Source organism: Phacochoerus africanus, chromosome 2 (assembly GCF_016906955.1).
Source record: "Phacochoerus africanus isolate WHEZ1 chromosome 2, ROS_Pafr_v1, whole genome shotgun sequence".
In the NCBI taxonomy this organism is placed as follows: Eukaryota; Metazoa; Chordata; class Mammalia; order Artiodactyla; family Suidae; genus Phacochoerus; species Phacochoerus africanus.
Window position 1 is genome coordinate 110805467 of NC_062545.1, and position 12207 is coordinate 110817673.

Genomic DNA, 12207 nt, shown 5'->3' on the forward strand with positions numbered 1-12207 from the left:
GCCCTTAACAAAATTCACTATCTATTCATGATAAAACTCTTACCATAAATTGGTACAACCACTATGGAGGACAGCAGGGAGGCTCCTTAAAAAAACAAAAAAATGGGAGTTCCTGCTGTGACACAGTGGGTTAGTGATCCAACTTGTCTCTGTGGAGGCACCAGTTCAATCTCCAGCCCAGCATGGTGGGTTAAGGCTCCAGCATCACCACATCTGTGGCATAGGTCACAGCTGTGGCTTGGATTCAATCCCTGGCCCAGGAACAACCATATGCCATAATGTGGGGAAAAAACTAAAAGTAGAACTACCATATGATCCAGTAATCCCACTCCTGAGCATATATCCAGAGACAACCATAATTTGGAAAGATACATGCACCCCAATATTCAATGCAGCACTATCTACAACAGCCAAGATATGGAAGCAACCTAAGTGTCCACTGGCAGAAAAAAGGATAAAGAAGATGTGGTACATATATACAATGGAATATTACTCAGCCATTAAAAACAATAACACAAGACCAACGATGAATAATATTGTAGCAACATGGATGGATGTAGAGATCATCATACCAAGAGAAGTCAGTCAAAAACAAAAACCATGATATCACTTATATATGGAATGAACTTATTTACAAAAGAGAAACAGACTCACAGATTTCGAAAACAAACTTATGGTTACCCAAGCAGCAAGGCCAGGGGAAGGGATAAATTAGGAGTTTGAGGTTAACATATACACACTACAATGTATAAAATAGACAATCAACAAGAACCTACTGTATAGCACAGGACAATCTACTCAATATTATGTAATAACCTACATAGGAAAATAATCTGAAAAAAGAATGGATATATGTATATGTATAACTGAATCACTTTTCTGTATACCTAAAACTAACACAATATTGTAAATCAACTGTACACCAATATAAAATAAAAATTAATAAAAAAAAAAACCTCTTGAGAGTTCCCTTGTGGCACAGTAGGTTACGGACCTGCTGTTGTCACTACAGTGGCTTGGGTCACTGTTGTGGCATGGGTTCAATCCCTGGCCTGGAAACTTCCACATGCCATGGATATGGCCCAAGCAAAACAAAACAAAAACCTCTTACCAAAGTGGGTATAGAAGGAACATAGCTAAACAAAATAAAATCTATTTATGACAAACTCAAAACCAATATAATACTCAATGGTGGAAAGCTGAGACTTCCTACTAAAATCTAGAACAAGAAAAGGATGCCTGCTCTCATCATTTCTCTTCAGCATAACATTGGAAGTACTAGCCACAGCAATCAGACAAGAAAAAGTAATAAAAGGTATCTAAATTGGAAGGAAAGAGGTAAAATTGTCATTACATGCAGATGATATGACACTACATAGAGAAAACCCTAAAGACTCCATGCTAAACTTCTAGGACAGATAAATGCAGCATGGTAGAAGGTTATAAGATTAACATACAGAAATCAGTTGCATTTCTTTAATAATGAAGTATCAGAAAGGAAATGTAAAAAAAAAACACCTTTTAAAGTTGCACCAAAAAAATAAAATACTTAGAGATAAACCTCACCAAGGAGATGAAAGATGTATATGTTGAGAATTATAAAACATTAATAAAGGAAATTTAAAAGGATTTAAAGAAACAGAAAGATATCCCATGCTCTTGGATTGGAAGAATTGTTAAAATTGTCACACTACCCAAAGCAATCTGAAGATTTAATACAATCCCTACCAAATTACCCATGACATTTCTCACATAACTAGAACAAATAATTCTGAAAGTTTTATGACATCATACAAGATCCAGAACTGCCAAAGCAACCCTGAGTAGAAAGAACAAAGGGGGCATAACCTCCCAGATTTCAGACAATTCTACAGAGCTACAGTAATCAAAACAGTGTGGTACTGGCACAAAAAAACAGACATATGGATCAATGGAATAGAAAAGAGAGCCCAGAAATAAACTCACACACCTATGGTCCATTAATTTCTGACAATGGAGGCAGGAACATATGTAACAGGGAAAAAGGCCCTTCAGCAAGTGCTGCTGGGAAAGTTGGACAGCCACATGTAAATCAATGAAGTTAGAACACACCCTCATACTATACACAAAAATAATCTCAAAATGGCTTGAAGACTGAAACATAAGACACCATAAAACTCCTAGAACAAATGGAATACAGGCAAAATACTCTCTCACATAAGTCACAGTAATGTTTTCTTAGGTCAGTCTCCTAAAACAATAGAAATAAAAACAAAAATAAACAAATGAGACCTGATCAAACTTACAAGCTTTTGTATAGCAAAGGAAGCCATAAACAAAATGAAGAGACAACCTATGGACTGGGAGAAAATATTTCCAAATGATGCAACCAACAGGGATTTAATTTCTAAAACTGACAAATAGCTCATATAACTCAACAACAACAAAAAAACCCAAACAACCGAATTAAAAAATGGGCAGAAGATATAAATAGACATTTCTACAAACAAGACATACAGGTGGTCAATAGGCACATGAAAAGGTGCTCAACACTGCTAATTATTAGAGAAGTGCAAATCAAAACTACAAACTACAATGAAGTACCACCTCACACTGGTCAGACTGGTCTACAAATAAAGTCTACAAATAACAAATGCTGGAGAGGGTGTAGAAAAAAGGGAACCCTCCTGCACTGTTGGTGGGAATGTAAGTTGGTGCAGCCATTATGGAAAACAGTACGGAGGTCCTCAAAAAACTAAAAATAGAAGAATTATATGATCCAGCAATCTCACTCCTGGGCATACATTTAGAGAAAACCATAACTCAAAAAGATACATGCAGAGTTCCCTTGTGGTGCAGCAGGTTAAGGATCCAGTTGTCATGGCAGTGACTTGGGTTGCTGCTATGGCACATATTCAATACCTGGCCCAGGAACTTCCATATGCTTCAGGCACAGCCCACCCCCCCAAAAAAGAGATACATGAACCCCTATGTTCATAGCAGCATTATTCACAATAGCCAAGACATGGACACAATCTAAATGTCCATTGGCAGATAAATGGATAAAGAAGATGTGGTACATATATATAATGGAATGCTACTCAGCCATAGAAAAGTTCAAATAATGCCAGTTGCAGCAACATGGATGTACCTAGAGATTATCATACTAAGTGAAGTAAGTCAGAGAAAGAGATACCATATGATATCACTCAGATGTGGAATCTAAAATATGAAACAGGGAGTTCCCTGGTGGTCTAGTGGTTAGGATTTGGTGCTTTTCACCTGTGGCCCAGGTTCAATCCTTGGTCTGGGAATGAGATCTCATATTAAACCACTGCACACTGCAGCCAAAAAAACCCCAAAACTGAAACCAAAAACAAATATGACACTGGAGTTCCTGCTGTGGTGCAATGGGATCATCTCTGGAGCACTAGGATACAGGTTTGAACACTGGCCAAGCACAATGGGTTAAGGATCTGGCACCGCTGCAGCTGTAGCATAGGTTGAAACTTTGGCTGAGATCTGATCCCCAGCCTGGGAACTCCATATGCCTCCCGGCGGCCAAAAAAGAAAAAAAAAATACACACACACACACACACACACATATATATATATGTATATATGACACAAATGAACTTATCTATGAAACAGAAATGGACTGACAAAGAGAACTGACTTGTGGTTGCCAAAGGGGAGAGGGGGATGGGGAGGGGAGGGACAGACTGGGAGTTTAGGGTTAGCAGATGTAAACCATTATATATGGAATGGATAAACAACAAGGTCCTACTGTACAGCACGGGGAAATTCAATATCTTGAAATAAACCATAATAGAAAAGAACATAGAAAAGAATGTACATATATATAACTAAATTACTTTGCTGTATAGCAGAATTTAACTTAAATCAACCATACTTCAATTTTTAAAAAGATAAACAAAATAAACCTTATGAGATGAACCAACAATTTTTTTGTCTTTTTAGGGAGGCACCCATGTCTAATGGAGATTCCCAGGCTAGGGGTCGAATCTGAGATGTAGCTACCGGCCTACGCCACAGCAACACAGGATCTAAGCTGCATCTGCGACTTACACCATAGCTCGTGGCAACGCTGTATCCTTAACCCAGTGGGCGAGGCCAGAGATCGAACCTGTGTCCTCATGGATACTAGTCAGATTCACTTCCATTGAGCCACAACAGAACTCTTCAAACAACAAATTAATAGTTATCTTTCTATGGAAAGACTAGATGGTTTATCTACCAATCATTGATTCATTCTTTTAAACGACTTTCTGAATTTCCTCATTTTCCTATGAGCATGTATTCCATTCAGAGTAGAATCCACCACTTTAGATATTTGGACCTGAGTTCCAAAAAACTCTGAGCACAGTGATAATACTCACCAGGGCTGATACCAGCAGATGGGTCAGAAGAACCACAAGGAGGGTGTACCACTTTTTCTTCTCACAGCCATCAAAAAACACAATGCCCCAGAATATGTGCAGCAATACGATCACCAACGTCATGAAAGCTGAAAGACAGGTGGCAACCATTAGGGCCCAGGCACACAGACAAGAGATCCCAAAGCCCACTGAACACCTAGTCCTGGGACACAGGCTCTTGCGGTACACCACAGGACTGTGAGGGTTCAACCACTATCTGGCAAAAGCAGGACCCTGACACAAATTTGCTTGAATAATAACTCTGAAAGCAACATTTCTCATTTATTTTCTTTTTTTTTCTTTTCTTTTCTTTTATTCTTGGCTGCACACAGGGCATGAGGAGGTTCCTGGGTTAGGGATCAAACTCATGCCACAGCAGTGACAATGCCAGATCCTTAACCTGCTAGGGCACCAGGAAACTCCTGAAAGCAACATTTCTGAATGAGTGGGCCAGTTCTACAGCAGCTTTTCCTTTAGAATGTGAACCTGTGAAACAAAAAGTCAACTTGGATCTGGCATTCATGGAGTTTCTCTTAAGAATGCAATAAAACTATTGTGTTATCTAATCAGCTATTTCCAAATTAGCCTTCTGCACTAATTAAGAGAAACTTTTCTCAATTAAAAGGAATATATTTGATTAAACAAGTTACACTAAAGAGGAATTTTTTCCTGAATTTTTAATGCCAGTGAAAGAATAAAAATATTAGCAATTGTAATAATTATCTAAGATTCTTTCTAAGCAACTGAAACAATTTGATCAGCACACACAGGTATTTCTATGGAATACACGGAATATTGTGTGTGTGTGTGTGTGTGTGTGTGTTCTTTGCATCCTGGATAACACTGTTTACTTAAAATGGGCAAGTTCCACATATTCTGAAAGTTTTAACATGGGGAAAAAAAAGGCATACAGATTTCCCTTTTTGGCCACACAATAAGATACCATCAACACCCACCAGTCTGGCAAAAAGTCAAGTCTGACTGTTCTCATCCACAACTGCTGTCAGGCAAACAATCTAGCATCATCTAGTAAAGTTGAAAATATGTATTCTCTATTTCACTCCAGCAATTCCACAGCTAGATCTATATAGTTCCCCCTTTCTATCTGTGGATGATTGGGTCCAGGACACCCCACGGATACCAAAACCTGCAGCTGCTCAAGTCTGTTATATAAAACAGTATAATATTTGCATAGAACCTGTGCACAGTAATCCTCCACTGTATACTTTAAATCATCAGTGGGTTATTATTATTATTTTTTTTTTTTAAGGGCCGCACCTGAAGCATATGGAGGTTGCCAGGCTAGGGGTCTAATCAAAGCTGTAGCTGCCAGCCGCAGCCACAGCCACAGCAATGCCAGATCCTAGCCGCGTCTATGACCTACACCACAGTTCAAGGCAATGCCGGATCCTTAACCCACTGAGCGAGGCAGCGAACCTGAAACCTCATGGTTCCTAATCGGATTCATTTCCACTGTGCCACCACGGGAACTCGTAGATTATTTTTAATACCTAATGCAAATGCTATGAAAATAGCAATAAATATAACATAAATTCTATATAAACAGTTGCTGGGGCCAGGCAAATACAATTTTTTTGTTTTTGTTTTTGGTCTTTTTAAGGGCCGCACCTACAGTATATGGAGATTCCCAGGTTAGGGGTTGAATTGCAGCTGTGGCTGCCAGCCTACACCACAGCCACAGCAATGCAGGATTCGAGCTGCATCTGCAACCTACAACCAAGCTCATGGCAGCACTGGATCCTTAACCCACTGAGTGAGGCCAGGGATCAAGCCTGCATCCTCACGGATAATAGTCAGACTCATTTCCACTGAGCCACGACAGGAACTCTGATACAAGTTTTACTTTTGTAAACTTTCTGGTATTTTTTTTCCTGAATACTTGTGATCTGTGGTTGGTTGAATTCACAAGCAAAAAACCCACAAATATGGAGAGCTGACTGTATTCCCTGAAGCAGTTAGTTCTTGAATCAGTAAATCACTAGCACCTGAGAACTTGTTAGAAATGCAAATCCTTGGGACCTATCTCAGATCTCCTGAATTTGACACAATATACCCAGCAATCAGTGTGTAAACTGCCCTTCAAATGATTCAGATGTATGGTCAAGTTTGAGAACCTTTGCTCTAGAGACACTCTAGTATATCTGTACAAGGAGATATATATAAGAATATTTGTCAGCTCTGTTTTAATAACAAAGAATGTCCATCCTTACCAGAATGGATAAATTATAGCGTATTCACACAATGGAATACTCTATGTTCTATAATATAAATGACCTCAAGAATATAATGTTGGGGGGGGGAAAGCATATTGTGGGGAAATACCCATTATTTCACTTACACAAAGGCAAAAGCAAACTATTAAAAGACATAATTGTTGTGGTTGGAGGAAAGTAAGCTGTTACATCTAGTGATATCATTTCAGTAAGTACTTAAAAGTAGAAGAGGGATTAAAAAAAAAAACTTTGGGAGTTCCCATTGTGGCTCAGCAGTTAATGAATCCAACTAGTATCCATGAAGAGTCGGGTTCTATCCTGGGGCCTCGCTCAGTGGGTTAAGGATCCAGCGCTGCCGTGAGCCATGGTGTAGGTTGTAGACACGGCTCAGATCTGGTGTGGCTGTGGCTGTGGCGTAGGCTGGCAGCTGTAGCTCCGATTGGACCTCTAGGCTGGGAACCTCCATATGCTGTGGGTGAGGCCCTAAAAAGATGGAAAAAAAATGTTTTAATTAAAAGTAAAAATAATTTTTAAAAAACTTTGGGGCAATGGTAGACTAAACTAAAATGATGTATTTTAATCCCATTGGTGATCCTGGAAAGGGAAGTTTAAGATAGATGGTTATGTTAACGGTGGAGAGTTGAGACTGAAAACACCCAGGATTTCAAAAAAGACCAGGGTAGAATCTGTAATCTACACAGACACAAATGTTCACACTCTTAAGGTTTTTCTAAAGCCTACATGTCAATCAAATGTCAAGAGAAAACAACAACACCATTAATGTGTCATGTGAAGTGAAAATCAGAATGCTAAGAGAGCTCTCTAAATGGAGCTGATAAGTCATTAAAGAAGTATGATTTAGGACTTTTTTGTTCTTTTTCTAATTCATTTAGGTGGAGGGTTAAGTTGTCCATTTGGGATCTTTCTTCTTTCTTGAGAAAGGCCTGTATTGCTATAAATTTCCCTCTGAGCACTGCTTTCGCAGCATCCCATAGATTTTGAGCGGCTGTGTCTTCATTATCATTTGTTTCAAGGTAGTTTTTAATTTCCTTCTTGATTTCCTCATTGACCCATTGGTTTTTTAGTAGCATGTTGTTTAGTCTCCATGCAGTAGGTTTTTCCTCTTTCCTTTTCCCATGGTTGATTTCTAATTTCATGGCATTGTGGTCAGAGAAGATACTTGAGATAATTTCTATGCTCCTAAATTTATTGAGATTAGCTTTGTGTCCCAATATGTGGTCGATTCTTGAGAATGTTCCATGAGCATTTGAGAAGAATGTGTATTCTGCTTTTTTTGGATGTAGTGTCCTGAAGATATCAATGAAGTCTAACTTTTCTATTGTTTCCTTTAGGATCTCTGTTGCTTTATTGGTTTTCTGTCTAGAGGATGTGTCCATTGATGTGAGGGGGGTATTAAGGTCTCCTACTATGATTGTATTCTCATCAATATCTCCCTTTATGTCTGTTAATATTTGTTGTATGTATCTGGGTGCTCCTGTATTTGGGGCATATATGTTGACGACAGTAACATCCTCTCCTTGGATGGATCCCTTAATCATGAAGTAGTGTCCTTTATGTCTTTTGTTTTAAAGTCTATTTTGTCTGATATGAGCGTTGCGACTCCTGCTTTTCTGTCTTGTCTATTGGCGTGAAATATTTTCCCCCACCCTTTCACTTTCAATCTATATGTATCTTTTGTCCTAAGGTGAGTTTCTTGTAGGCAGCATATTGATGGTTTTTGCCTTTTTATCCACTCAGCCACTCTGTGTCTTTTGATTGGGGCATTCAGTCCATTGACATTTAAGGTGATAATTGATAGATGATTATTTATTGCCATTTCAACCTCGTGTTCCAATTGATTCTATGGTTCTCCATTCTTTTTTTTTTTTTTTTTGGTTGGATGGTCTCCTGTTATTATCTGCTTGAGTGTATTTTTTTTTTCATTTTTTGCAAATGCAGTATTTGGTTTTGGCTTGTGGTTGCCCTGTTTTTTAAGTATGCTAACCCCTTCCATAATTGTGTGTTTCAGCCTGATGGTCCTGTAAGTTCAAACACTTCATTACTATATTAAAATTAAGAAGAGAAACATACAAACAAAAAGGGTTATTTACTTCCTAACATCCCTTGCCCACATTTTATGGTTTTGATGACTCTTTTTTATTTCTTTTTAATTTTATTTTGTTTGAAGCATGTTCATGATTAAATCTGTATGCTGGCTTATTTGAGTGACTGCTCTCTGATTGCGGTTTCCTCAGTCCTAGTTCTTCCTCTTCTTTTTTTTTTTTTCTTTTCTTTTTTCTTCCCTTTCCTTCCTTTCTTTTTGGTTTAGAGAAGCCCTTTCAATATTTCCTTTAACCTGGGTTTTGTGTTGCTGTATTCTTTAAGTTTTTGTTTGTTGGAAAAAATGTTTATTTCCCCTTCTATTTTAAATGATATTCTTGCTGGAGAGAGTATTCTAGGTTGCATATTTTTTCCTTTTAGCACTTTAAATATCTCTTGCCATTCCCTCCTGGCCTGTAGTGTTTCTGTAGAGAAGTCAGCTGATATTCTTATGGGGGTTCCCTTGTAGGTAACATTCTGTTTTTCTCTTGCTGCCTTTAGGATCCTCTCTTTATCACTAACTTTTGCCATTTTTATTATGATGTGTCTTGCTGTGGGTCTATTTGGGTTCAGTTTGTTTGGGGCCCTCTGTGCTTAAAGAAGTATGATTTAGGACTGTCTTAGCCCAGAAAGAATCTGACTTTGACCTGATGACGTCATCCAAGACACCTGCCAGAAACTCAAGGCACCTATCAGACCCTTACCCTAAAATAACTCATGACAGTCTATCAACTTATCAGACCCCTACCCTAAAAACAACTTGTGATTCCTTAAGGACAAATATTTTCTGACTTATGTCAATCACATTTCTTGCAAGGCAACTTTTAACCTTATGGCTTTTTGTCTTTATGAAGCCCCTTACTCTTCCTTGGAACACTCCTTCAAGGTTACCCAAATCTGTCCCTTGGCTTGCAATTCTGAAGACTTCAGACAAACTCTTTTTTTAATTTGCAGCCTCCTGCATTATTTTTCACGGCTATATTGGCCCTTTTCTCTATGCATGACCACAAATACTGAAACTAGCCAATCATCCCCTATGATCAAGTCCTAGAGTGAAAAATGCTCTTATGGACTTTTAAGTTTATTCTCATCCAACACAGCATTACTCTGTGAGCTTCAGACAAGTGTTCTCAAGCCCTGAACTTTCTACCAAATTCTAGGTGGATATTGTTATTTGCAAATCTCTTTCCTGGTTAAAAAAAAGGATGTTTGATGGATTTATCCTGTTTCCAAAGTCAAGTCCAAGCATCTCTGGTTAGCATCCAAGGCCCTCTACAACCTAGACTCAAACTACTATCCTTCACTCATCTTCAAACATATCCTATGTGGCAGAACACCAGAACTCTTATTTATACTATGTTTCTATGTTTTTACTTTTTTTCCAATGGGCACACCTATGGCATATGGACGTCCCCAAGCCAGGGATTGCTGAGCCACAGCTGCATCCTACATGGGACCCTTTAACCTACTGTGCCAGGCCAGCCAGGGATCAAACCTGTGGCTCCTCAGCAATATGGGACCTGGTCAGATCCTTAACCTACCACACCACAGTAGGAACTCCTTTACTTTAACAGATGATCATTTTTGCCTGGATACTCTACCCCTCATCACCACCCATGCCCATTTCACCACATCCAAATCTTACTTTTATTTAACATCTAGCTCAATGCTATCTCCTTGGTGAATTCATTCTGATACTTTTTTTTTTTTTTTTCATCTTTTGTCTTTTTTGTTGTCGTTGTTGTTGCTATTTCTTGGGCTGCTCCCGCGGCATATGGAGGTTCCCAGGCTAGGGGTCTAATCGTCTAATTGGAGCTGTAGCCACCGGCCTACGCCAGAGCCACAGCAACGCGGGATCCAAGCCACGTCTGCAACCTACACCACAGCTCACGGCAACGCCGGATCGTTAACCCACTGAGCAAGGGCAGGGACCGAACCCGCAACCTCATGGTTCCTAGTCAGATTCGTCAACCACTGCGCCACGACGGGAACTCCTGATACTCTTTTTATTTATTTATTTAGTTTTTAATTTTTTGTTATCTCCCCAATACAATTTTTTTCTACTGTACAGCATGGTGACCCAGTTACACATACTTATATACATGCTTTTTTCTCGCATTATCCTGCTCCATCATAAGTGACTAGACATAGTTCCCAGTGCTACACAGCAGGATCTCATTGCTAATCCATTCTGAAGGCAATAGTCTGCATCTATAAACCCCAAGCTTCCAGTCCATCCCACTCCCTCCTCCCCCTCCTTGGCAACCACAAGTCTGTTCTCTAAGTCCGTGAATTTCTTTTCTGTGGAAAGGTTCATTTGTGCCATATATTAGATTCCAGACATAAGTGATATCATATGGTATTTGTCTTTCTCTTTCTGACTTACTTCACTCAGGATTAGTCTCTCTAGCTCCATTACTCTTCTTTTTTAAATGCTCCGCTACATTTACTGAGAACCTGGAGAGTCTGGCCTGAAGATGATACATTTGAGCTCAGGAGTCAAACAATCCTGAGTCAAAACCCCAGCTCTGCAGTATGGCTTTGAGCAAGCTAGTGAACCCCTCTGAGCTTGTTCCCTTTATTTCTATTTCTAAAATGTGAATGCTGCCCCAGGGTTGACACACAGGAAAGAACAGTGCTTTGCAAAACAAACCACAGCACAGACTATGTGCTATGGTCTCCAGATTCAAAGAAGAATAAGCCAGGACCTTTAATTTAGTGAGCTGTACTAACAGGTGGGTAAGTGGAGCAAAGCAGCAAGCAATTACCACATTTACCCAAGTTTTCTGGGTACTTTGTTTTAAATGCACTCTTCTTCATTCTTGTTTATTCTTTCTTCCTCTGATATTGTATTACCCTTGTATTTATTCTTCTTCCCCTTTCGTTAATCCATACAAAGATTTATTCAGTGCCCACTATGAGCCAAGAACTGGGGCTATTACTATACACAAAACAGCCTCATGGAATTTTGCCCATCTTTTCAGTTTACTGTTTTGTTTTCTTTGGTTGCATCAGCAACAGGCAAAAGTTCCTGGGCCAGGATCAAAACTGCACTTCAGCAGTGACAACACCAGGTCCTTAACCCACTGAGCCACCAGGGAACTCCTCAGTTTACTGTTATATTAACACAATATCTAAAGGAGATCTATCAAACATTTATTAAAACATGATGTATTCCTACATGACTGCTTATTTATTCAGCTAGCACTATTTTCTGGCTGGCTTCCATGGTCATAAGCCTTTACTATTACCATGTGATATTTAGATTCCTGGGATTTGGTATTTCGCTCTGCATTGGGTTACAGGTCCAGCTGAAATTGAGACCTGGATGTCTAAACTCTTCTGACATGTGCAAGTACTAGAGTCACAGACATACCATTTTGACACTCTCAGTAGATGGAATTAACTCTAACAAGAAATGAAAATTTGCTAATAATATCTTAGGGTACATCTTT

The 12207-nt window shown here is 39.1% G+C and overlaps 1 protein-coding gene across 6 annotated transcripts in view; it reads right to left on the reverse strand.

Annotated features, from left to right (window-relative positions):
• APH1B (aph-1 homolog B, gamma-secretase subunit) overlaps positions 1 to 12207 on the reverse strand; it is a 214118-nt gene that overhangs the window by 184845 nt on the left and 17066 nt on the right. For all 6 annotated transcript variants that reach the window (XR_007133044.1, XR_007133043.1, XR_007133042.1 and 3 more), the window contains exon 5: positions 4380 to 4507. Coding sequence is in view for 2 of the 6 variants with exons in the window: in XM_047766067.1 (XP_047622023.1) it covers positions 4380 to 4507 (128 nt within the window). In the remaining 4 variants the exon portion in view is untranslated. The remainder of the gene's footprint in view (positions 1 to 4379; positions 4508 to 12207) is intronic.